This window comes from Ascidiella aspersa, chromosome 7 (genome assembly GCF_963924565.1).
Source record: "Ascidiella aspersa chromosome 7, kaAscAspe10.2, whole genome shotgun sequence".
Classification (NCBI taxonomy): Eukaryota; Metazoa; Chordata; class Ascidiacea; order Phlebobranchia; family Ascidiidae; genus Ascidiella; species Ascidiella aspersa.
Window position 1 is genome coordinate 7,430,352 of NC_139453.1, and position 11,774 is coordinate 7,442,125.

General features: G+C 37.1%; 1 protein-coding gene across 1 annotated transcript; it reads left to right on the forward strand.

The window, feature by feature from the left end:
- The first annotated feature begins 1,384 nt into the window (after positions 1–1,384).
- Positions 1,385–10,090, forward strand: LOC146137497 (dorsal-ventral patterning tolloid-like protein 1). Its single transcript, XM_083393783.1, has 10 exons — positions 1,385–1,485; positions 2,354–2,559; positions 2,717–2,876; positions 3,348–3,550; positions 4,085–4,244; positions 4,943–4,993; positions 6,012–6,190; positions 6,684–6,858; positions 7,438–7,631; positions 9,215–10,090. Exons 1-10 carry the CDS (start codon positions 1,428–1,430, stop codon positions 9,407–9,409), a joined length of 1,581 nt encoding a protein of 526 aa, XP_083249909.1. The 5' UTR covers positions 1,385–1,427; the 3' UTR covers positions 9,410–10,090.
- Positions 10,091–11,774: the final 1,684 nt, after the last annotated feature.

Sequence of the window (11,774 nt, forward strand, 5' to 3'; positions counted from 1 at the left end):
AGCAATACACAAAAAGATAGTAATTCTAACACCTTGTGTTTCGCAAACGCGAGTGTTCAAGCAATTTAGCGGAAAGAGACAAAATTGAATACATTTCAAGAAAAACAACTGTATAATTTTGCCAATAAGGTAGGGCAAGTTTATAGACCTTCGGTCGTGCTTGGGTAAAGTACAAACTCGTGACGAACACTTTCAACTGGCTTTTGCTAGTTTTGGAAAATGTTCCACGACATCGTTATAATTCGGACAGTTAAAGAATAATAAACGTGACGAGACGTTTTGGCGAGCGAACCAAAACGAAACCGCATGCGAACTAAATGAAGAAAACAGCTTTAAAGACATTATAAATTTGTTGCAATAAAATTCATAATTTTTTTTCTATTAATCTATTTAATTTTTTTAGTCGATTTCACTTTGTACAGGTGTAATTTGCACGCGCGCCCCAATTTTACAGTTCAAATAATTTAAAAATCTATTCTGTGGGATTCTAAAAACAAACAATCCCAGATCAGAAACGCCCCGCAAAAGCCTTAAAATTGCAAAATACAAGGTTTGTAAGTATTACTCGAGAGTCCAACGTTTCCAATGTTCACAATCGTGATCCCAAAATCCATATACATGAAACAAACTGTGGGATAACACGCAATCGAAAAGGTCGTTTTACATCCAACTTGGTGTACAGCCTATTAGTCGAAACATCATGACCGATTTGTCTGTCGCATGCTGCAGTTGTTGACCTAAAATAATGCAGCTGACTTCACTCGGCCAAGGTAACTTCGTGTGAAACGATTTCCTAAAATATTGAGAATAAATAAGACAAAGGAAACTATTTATTTGCGCGTTGATTTCGGCAAGAGCAAGTGTAAGGCAGTAGTGAAAGCAGAATAATTTGCTTACCAGAACACATGAGAGTTTTCAGAGATGACGTCACAATGTTACGTCATAGCAGGACATCTAATCAAGCAACATTGGGAAACCTGACGTTATGGACTGATATAGTGCCTCAATTTGCAATTAAAATTTAGTTTAATTACATTTGCGAAGATGGTGAGCTGGACTGTGGAAAGCGACATAGCCTGTGTTAAAATGGACCTTTTTACCGACATGAAGTACCTAGAAGAGTTTTTTACCGAAATGCCGTACCAGTCCGTTCCGGCTTACTTTCATCACTGGTGTGAGGCTGCCGTTTTGTGCAATATGCAGCTAACCAATGACAGGCTATTCTGCGGTCACTAGAACCCGCAACGTGACCGGCTGCTCATTTGGAAAAAAGAGCAGCTGCAAGCAGCATAGCATTTTTAGGGAGAAAAATGCAGGATATCACGATCTTAAGCTTTTTATACTGATGTAAAACGTACAATTTTCTGAAAGGCTCGGATCACGTTCTGTTGAACCCAGGACTCATAAAACAAGATACAAAGATAATTATGAAGATTTTGCTTTCCGGAATCGTTCTTCTTTCAGCAATGATCTTCACCCTTACAGGTAATAGTGAAAGTGTTAATCAGAGGCGGATACAAGTGGGGCTGAGGGGGTGGGGTGCATGTGGCCATGCTCCCCAAACTATATATTTTTATCATTAAATTGGGCTATTTTTGTTACGTAAATGCAAACATTTTTCGCGTCTGTACTGATTTTGATACGGTTCTAGAATGTCTTACCCATATTGATAAATTTGTTGGGCCCAAAGGGGTCGTGTGTCTCAATGCACCATCTAAAGTAAAAGTTTGGGCCACTTAAACAATGTCGAGGCCCTTTTTCGCTTTTCGCGAGTCGGTAGATACACTTTGTATATAGATTTTTTGTTAAAAGTTACACCTCTCAAACCTAAAACTTTAACAAACTATGCCAATACCTGTATGAAGTCATCTCGGAAAATTTTTATGCCCATCAAACAAAAATTTTAATGATAAATTTGTCCATTATAAACTGGTATTTAAACTTTTATCTTACGGTACCTTAACTATAAACAAGTTAGTATTTTCGCAGTGATGATACCTTTATTATTCGAATGAAAAGATCCCAAATCCATATAAGTTTACAAAAAAATAGTCGTTGCGCGTTTTATATGCTAAGCCTTTTTGTTAACCTTTCTAGTAAATGATATTTAGACTCTTTACGAGAAAACAGGTATTAAAAGGAAAAGGTAATTTCTTAAAATTTTACAGAAATATATATTTCGCTTCTGTAATATATTTTAGCTTCTGTATTTGTATTTGTACAAACAGCAGCCATAAAAACCTTTTTAGTTTAGAGATAAAGGTGAAATCGTTAATTTAATGATGAAAACGATTTTCTCCGATACTTCGGTTGCAAACGATTTCCACCGCAACTTTGAAACCTCTAATTTCAGAGCAAAAACTCTTGACGAACAAGCGACAGTGCGGCGGTAACCTTGAAGCCACAAGGGCCATAAAAACGTTCAAGACCCCCAACTTTCCCCAAAATTACCCCAGCCACTTGGACTGCGTGTGGATCATCCGGTCCCGTGAACCTGGAAAGCAGGTCGAGGTTCAGTTCTCGAAAATCAGGTCCGAGACTGGATGCGAGTTTTTAAAGGTAAGGCTAATTCAACAGCTTTTTTTCAGTAAAATACTCCAAGAAAATTCCATTCGTGGTGCTGAAAATCTGTTTATTATTATTTTTGAGGGGTACCGTAAACCGTAAAAGGTTGTGAGTCACTCGACTGATAAACCTCACATTATGACGCTCTTAGATTCGGGATGGTGACAGCGCCAACGACAAACAAATGCTTTATACTACTGGCGACAACAACGTAACTTGGAATCTAGTTTCAACATTTGGAGCTCTTTACATTGAGTTCACGTCAGACGACTCTATCGAAAAGAGAGGATTTCATGTCCAATACAGAATCGGTAAGGACGTAGGGGGACGATGCCCCATATCAAAGATAAGTATCGATGCTGTATGGATGCCATGGGGGTATGGATGCCATGAGATTTAAAGTGTTTATTCAACGTTTTACCAAATAGCAGAATGATCTAGCAAAGCTAGTGATTAAGGTGAGACACTTTTTTGCAGATTTTTATAGACATTTTGTTAAAAATTAAGATATACCGACGATGCCTTTATTGGCGAAACACATATGGATCTTTAACACCTATAAAAAGTGTCTGACTTCAATTACTAGCTTGTAGACTATTTCCAGGGTGATTTCTATTATCATTCAGTACAAACATGTTTCGCCAAACACAGCATCGTTTCAGTTGTATAAATATCAATTTTTCTTAACCTTGTAAATCGCGAAGTATCAGAAATCCTTATATATACATACGAGGCATTTTCGATATTTTTCTGTTCAAAGAAATTCGTTTACCTTTTATCAGCTCACATGGGAAACACTGATTGCGGTGGTCAGATCTACCTAAACCAAACTGAGCCCAGCAGGATTGCGTCACCAGGCTACTCTACAGCCTTGCACTACCCGTCCAATACCTACTGCTTGTGGACCATTGTAGCACCGCCTGGCCACCAAGTCAACCTCACCATTATCGACTTTCAAATAGAGCCCTGCTGCGACACTTTGGTGGTGAGAATGGTTTGCTTCATAAAGTTGGTTGTTAGTTAGGCAGTGTTTCTTAACGCTACTGTACAATTTCGTGCTGTTTTATGAGCTTGTAAAGTTTATCTTTCCTAAAGTGAACTCAACTTGGCGTCAGCTTGGCTAATTCGCGCAAAAAAAGTTTTTTAAAATATTCACGCTGTTGCAAACCTCATGGTTTGTCTAACACTCTTCTATAAATGTAATCTATCCTTAAACTTCTCTAAAAATTTAATCGAAGTTCTAAGGATGCTTTCTTAAACTATTTTTTCGATTGACTTTCAAATTATTTAAATTGTAGCACAATGAGATCAGCTAATTTAATTTGGTATTCCGCTAAATCCATGTGAGCCTAAGCCGCATCATTAAATGCCTTTAAAGGCTAATCCATACATGGCAAGCTATCAATAGCAAACTATTATTTAATTATAACAAAGTGACCGAAAAGCAAAAAACTGCTGTTCATAATTTTTTGTTTCTTTTTCATATTTTTGACCACCATGTTTGGTCCACTCATGACAGGTAAGGGATGGCACTGAAAGGTCGTCCAAGATTATTGCCTATGTCTTTGGCACCTCGAAGAAAGAAAATTTCGTGCTTTCGACCGGCGGAAAGCTGTTGGTTCGTTTCCGCTCTGACGCCACCGTCAATTTTAAAGGATTCCGTGGTTTGGCTAGATCCGGTACGACCACTATAGTGTTATGTGGACAGTCGTGAAATATTTGACTCAAACCCCTTCGTCGTGGTTATTTAAACTTTTGCCTACAAGTGTTTTATACTAATCTTTGAATGCCACTTCGCAGTGCTGTAATGACTAAGTCAATGACTTGACTTAAGTGACCTTAAAAGAAGTCACTATTTTTCAGAATGACTTGTTTATAACACTGCCCAATTCAAGTTTTTGTGTAAGTCTGAATCAAGAAAAATCTAATGTCTTGTTCACTGTTTTCTATAAACATGGGAAGACCAGCGAAGTTCAATTGTTTCCCAATGGATTTTGTAACACAAAACAAACTTAAGTTGAACATATTGTAAAATAAATGTTTTATCGGCAAGTTTAAAACAAAAATAATAAAGCGAATGTGTTGGCCAAATGTCTTGACACAATCCAAACACTACCTTATCTAACATTAGTTTAGGTCGATAGTAATTAATCTCATAAGTGCTTACAACTCTTCCATTATTTTACGACTACAACGCCAGATTTAATTTGGATATCCAAAATTATACATTTCACCTAAATTTAGTTGAACAAGCTTGTGGTAATAAATTTGTAACAATTCGTAACATGGTGCCGTACAGATCTGTGTAAAATATTGACGGTAGCCTACGTTTGTTTTACTTGATTTGTCTGCTCACTATGTGTAAATTCTTCTACAGTGGTTGTTCCGACAATACCAGTCCAACCAACTCTGCCGCCCGTTATCCCAGGTGTGTACTTTATCTTTTATTATATCAAAAGCTTGTGACTATGCTAGTTTCTTGAAGAGTTTCCTAAACTGGGGATCGCGCTTTCAGTGTTAGAGGTCGCGAGTATGCCTACATAAATTTCTACGAATCTACTTTTACAGTAATGTAAATACCAATACCATTTTTTTTAAGTTTTTGAAGTGGGGTCCGTTGGCCGCTTGGGGGTACGTCAACTATCACTTTGAGGGGGTCCATGTCTTCGTGAAGGCTTTATTGAAATCTTGGTGTACAATTTAGAGTATGGAATAAATATTTTTAAGCAGTTTAATTAAAAAAAATACGCTTTTGCGCCTTTTTTTTAGATATTTTACATTTTTAGTTTTACATTTTTTGGCCTTAAACATGTTTTATAAAATTATTTTTATAAAATAATTGTTTTATAAAATTAATTGATTTGATACAAATTGTATTGAAAATGATATTGTTTTCATTGATAATTTGACCTGATGAACCATGGTTGTGCGAAAGCTTGTCGAGAATTTAAAACGATTTGTCTTTTCATAGTGCCACCTGATTCATCTATTTAGCATTAGACAAATACGGCCGTTCATAAAGATTACTTTATTACCGTACGTCAATCTATCATGTAATCTCTAACAATTCCATGCCGACCCATGGCCTACGTGGAGCCATTTTGAGGGGGATCCGAGTTAAAAAAAACTTTAAGAACTAGACCTATACAAAAAAAACACAACATTTTAAACTACTGAGTTGACATTACTTTAATAAATGCTATGCGCAGCTAATAATGTTCTCAAACTAAGACGTGAATAAACTTGATTCGTTTTAAATAGTTAGAAAACGTCTCAGAATAAAAAGTTTTGAAAGTTTTATTTTTCAACCGATTTCTGCACCCAGAAATATAAAGGAAACAATCACCACAAAAAAGGAAAGCTGTAAACCGTTTTATTTTAAGCACACTGCCCCATACATTTCACGGAAAACAAAAAAAAATACACATTTTGTATTTTTTGTTTAGATTGCAAACTCACACTGTCGGTACCGGAGACCGGACACGGGACCTTCGCGACCCCTAACTACCCCAACAGTTACCCAAGCAACCTGAAATGTTACTGGGTGCTCAGGGCACCTATGGGCTTCAGGATCCAACTCTGGTTTGGTTTGGTTAATACGGAAACGTGCTGCGATTGGATCAAGGTTCGTATTTTCTATTTGGAAATCGAGTAGCATTGTGAGGCATATAATAACTTAAATTCAAGCAAAGCCATTTGCGAAAAATAACATATAAGTGCAGTCAAGTCATTTGCAAAACACTTAAACCCAAATCATGGTATTTGCGAAAAATAACCAGTGTCAATTCCAAGTCAAGTCAATTTTGTAATTTTCAGTCAACATTGACACCTCTCCAACCCAAAACTTCAAAAAAGATTACGGACTGTGTTGTGTTTTTAAAGTTACTTTTTTATGACGTCATATTAATAACTTTTTGACGTCACTCTTTACCTAACTTTCTGACTACACAGTATGACGTAACTTCGTGACGCGCCTGAAAAACAATTCAAGGTCCCCCAAACTAAATTCCTGGAACTTAAGTCAATGACAACACTGAATGCAGCCGACATTAACTTAAAACTTCAGCTAACATTTAAAAAACCTCATTAAAACCCGAAAGTATTGTTGTGTGTTTCAGGTACGCGACGGGCCGAGCGACAACTCCAAAAAGATGGCTGTGTTAAGTGGCACTCCAGTCGTGAGTCTTCCCAACGTCGTTTCCACGTCCAACGAGATGCGAGTGGAATTCAAGAGTAACGAATATGTAAACAAGATAGGCTTCCGAGTCTACTTCGAGATATACAAACCTGGACGTAAGTGCTGCAATTATTCCGTAAATGCCTGTTCGAGTTCATGTTTGTATGGTGGCAAATCACCTGGGATCAGGGTTATTTACGTATTACCAGGGGGTGAAAAAAGTGCACAATGACAGTTTTAATACAGTGTTTTCATTAAGCACGCACAATTTTTTTAGTATTGGGTAATTTATCTTAAGTTTGGCACATAAAGCAGTTTGCCCGCAAAATGTTGCGTTTATGTTGTTGCGTCATCGGGGATTAGACAAGTTTACCAGCTTCAAGGGTTTAACGTTTAATTTTTATGACTTGGACTTGTAATTGGCTTTCTCTAATTATGACTTGACCGGGACTTGACTTGTTATTTGTTTAAAGATTTGACTTGGACTTAAGTTCTTTGATAAATGACTTGACTGGGACTTATGTCATTTCAAAATGTCTTGTTTACAACATTGGAGTTTTGATCCGATTTTGATTTGGTATCCGGTCCCGATAAAATCCGAATAATGAACGAGTAGCGGTATTACCGGGTGCGAGTTTCAATCCGATAATGTAGCACATCCCTACCCGGCCGAAAAAAAACTTCTTTCCATTCAGAATTCGCAGATACTTCGAAGTGCGGCGGGAGGCTGAAGGCGACGGACACCCCGCAGTACTTTTCCTCGCCAAACTTTCCAAACGCCTATGGCGTATCGAGCCACTGCATTTGGAGGATCACCTCACCCAAAGGAACGCAGGTCAAAGTCGTATTCCTGGCCGTTCACTTGGAGAAGAAACTCGACACGCTGACTGTAAGGATAAATAAAACATATACCGTAGTCCAGTGCTTTTCAACCTTTAAAAGAACCGTTCGCACTTATTTATTCCGGAAAATTTTTATCCGCGCGAAACAAGAATAATAAGTTTGCAACCTTTAGTTTTCCCTATATATTTGAGAAATAACAGTAAAAGGATTTGTGTATCAAAACCGTGAACCATAGCTTGAACTGCAATAAAGCACGTAGAGACTAGATTACTGTACCTGTAATAACGAATAAGTGGGCGCACCAGCTTATTAGATTATTGTATTACACATAGTGAAAAATAATAAAATTTTCATCCGCACATTCATCCGCACGACGTTGGTTATCCGCATTACAATTTATTTCATCCGCACAAGTGCGTACCATCCCACTGGTTGAAAAGCACTGCCGTAGCTTATATCTCTTACGCTGACCGTAAGGATACGCGAAACATATATATTTTGCAAAACAAATAAAGAGCTTGATAATGAATTTCAGAGCCAAAAAGGTCGAATAAATAGACATCATCTCGATAAAGACGTTTCCACACGAACTTGTATCATCGTCAGTCAATGTGACTGAAACATATACACACCTCAATTACCAAAGGTGGAAAGCAATCGATGTCGTTCAGAGTGATATTAGGCAAGAACCTTAATTGCGCCTTTTTATAGAAGTTGTCAATTGGAGACCTTTTTGCTTTGAAATTCATTATCAGGCTGCATTACATATTCTTTTATAGGGTACCTAAATAAAGAGCATGTATGCAAACTTTCTATTTGGTCCTGAATGCGCTAATAATGGAAGCTGATGATTATTTTGGGACTCACTCATCAGATTGGCCTAGACCTTACATATAACTAAAACTCCTGCATAATGCAATGTTGTCCAGTAAGTGCGCGAAAAAATATGTTTAAGAATCATCACCGGCAAGCATATGTGTATTTTTTATGTGCTACTCATCTGGAATTTTCTTATTGTTTTCGGTCATAACTTCACTGGATTCCACCCAATCATCACGTCATAAGACAATAATTAGTTTAGTCATTTGCCGTAAAAACATACCGGTATTGCGAAACCCAGCTAGATGTTCCATCAAACCTTTTTCACAATGTCCAACTTCTGTTGGTCAAATTATGTAAATTTATGCATCGACTGGTCCACAATTGTACACCAAGCAGCTCAATAGTGTTCATTCGGAAAATGAATGAAGTTCCAGTCTAGTATTTTTGAAAATGACATAAGTAAAGGCAAGGCCAACGCCCAAATCAAGTTCCAGTCTAGTCATTATAAAAGCAATTAAGTCAAGCATTGACGTAAAATGAAACGTAAATTAAAAACGCAATAGACCGCGTGATAATTGTTTTACGTGCAAAAAATAAGACAAATAACCTAATTGTATTCAAAAATATTCAATAAAACACTAATTGTTACCCAAGGTATTTGACAAAATGAAAAAAGTCGTTTTGGCCAAAGGTCTTGTCAAGTCAAGTCATTTGAAAACAGTGACTTCAGTTCACTTGAGCCATTACTACAGCTGCCCCAAGGCTCCAACTCATTTTTGTTTGTAACTGCAGTATTTTTGTGTACAGGTAACAGAACTTGCACCACTCTTTAGGAATGATGGCAAGGTAGTGTTGACCGGCAACCATCTGACCGTCCAAATTTTGTTCAGCAAAGGCAACGGCCTCAAAATAGTGCTAAAGAGCGACAGATCGAAGTCGTATGCCGGGTTCAGGGCCACCTACGCTGCCCGGTATGGTCTCAGCAATAAAGCCTCCAAATAGGTGTTCGTGATAGGGCCAGGATTGCAGCAGATTCGAAATTTGCAAATTTTCCCGTTTTTTCGGGCAGTCTAGTTTGTGTTTGTACATATAAGCAATACAAGAATTTGTTGCTATTAATTCTTTAAAATGATGCGATCAACTCCAGATATCTCTGACAACAATATTGATTAAAGTAATGAATATATATATCGATAATAAGCTCATATCGATGAGTTCATATCTGAACTGCAAGTCGACTACGAGTCAAATCATTGACATAAAACTGAAACGTTGAACAATTAAATTTGACAAGGTTGTGCGAAAACGCATTATCTTTCAAGCGAGTTGTTTTGCGTGCAAAAATAAAAAAAAATCCAATTTTTATCGAAAAATTGATACTGAAAACTTAATTTCAACCCAATGTGACTTAAAAACTTGTAATTAAGCCATTGGTCCTACAAACCCAAGTCAAGACATTTTGTCTAAAATACTTAAGCCAAGTAATTTAAAAAACAGTCACTTAAGTGGCTTTAAGTTAATTGACTTGAGTCATTGCAACACCGGTAAGTGACCCCCATGATCTAACAATGTGCTTGTTTGATAATTTTTTTATTCCATATGCATCATGTTTTTTTCTAAAGTAAAAGTTACAACCAAATGAACGCAATTTTTGGCATTCTCGCAGTCTGTCCGGTGTATAACTCTTGCGTTTTCTGAGGTTACTACATTGGCTACATAGTAAATTCGATGTGGTTTTCGGGCAACCCTATTTATAAGGATGAGCATCAGTTGTAATTATTGCGAGCTATTTTCCAAAGGCCATTCGACGCCTAATTTAAACCGAAAAGTTCTGCAAGATGCGTGAGTTGAGTCAGAGGGCTGCACCAACTGCTATTAAAAGCAAATGTTGAGCTTTTAGGTGTTAAGTACCAGTATTGCTTGTTGCGTTATAGACTCGACGCTATATAGAGCTAGCACAGTTGCCTGGGGCCCGTGAAGATTACGACGAACTCAGCTGCAAGTTTGTTTTGAAAAAAGGTCAAATCGCATCAGTCTCGCAAAAGGTTGCGAACGCGAATAAACGGAAATGATTCAGCTCTGACATTTGCCGCGCGTCTGTGAGCTGCAGTTCATCTGAAAAACATCTCGCCAATACAAATGTCCAAAATGCCAGAATCGGGCAAACTTGGTTGAACCGTTTCAAAGCAATGTGGTATACATCAGACAAGTATTTTCATAAGAGCAATATTTTTAATAAAACAAGGCGGCACAGAGTAAGTGCAAGAGTGGTAATATTCACACTAAGCAAAAATAAATTGCGACATTACTGTTAATTATTTTTTAATTTCAAATTACATGTCGTTAAAAACGTAAAAAATCAAAACCTCGGTTTAGCGAATATTTACATTGCGTGCAGCATCTCAAATTATCGTAAATTAGACAAAAGTCAGTTGACACTCTATCCACGAAAGTTGTGTGGTTTTCAGTGCCATTAGATTAACTTTCAATTAACGTCTGAGTTGCAGTTGATCTGAAAAACATCTCGCAAATGTAAAATGTCAAAAATGCCAGAGTCGGGCGAACTTGCTTAACCGTTCCAAAGCAATACACCAGTCACGTATTTTCGAGAGCATTAATTTTAAGAGAACAAGGCGGCACAGAGCAAGTATAAAATACGAAAATTCGACATAACTTGTCTGCAAAATCGAAAAAAAAATAAAACTTCAGTTTAGCAAACGTTTAAATTGCGTTTAAAATTATTTTCGTGATTTAGACAAAAGTCAGTCGGAATTGTATCCACGCTAAACACCAAGTAGTGTGGTGTTTTTTAGTGCCTTTAAAATAAACTTGCAATTAACGTCTGGGCTGCAGTTCATCTGAAAACATCGCGCCAAAGCAAAATGTCCAAAATGCCAAAATCGAGAGGACTTGCTTGAACTGTTTCGCAAGGTAACATACGAAGGAAACCTTATTCTTATATTAGTATTTATTTAAATCGAACAAATGGGGCACAGTGCAAGTGCAAGAATAGCAACATTCATATTACGCAAAACGAAAATGCGTCATAACTGTTAAATTTTAGTTGAAAATGACATGCTAAAACAAAGAAAAAATACAAAAATTAGTATCATAATTTAGAAAATTTTTTGTCGGCATTGTATTTACACTAAAAACGAAGTTGTGCGGTGCTTTGAGTGCCGTTAAAATTAATCCTCAATAGCCTCATCGAAATAGTAGGCTTGATAAATGATTCTATAAACGTGCGCCCTTTGAAAATGTACCGCAAGGGAAATGTTGTGCAAAGTTTTATATATCTTACTGTGCTTTATATAACTTTGTTTTGTTAAAATTCAACCACCTCACTTTATTTGTTCTGTTGCCTTTG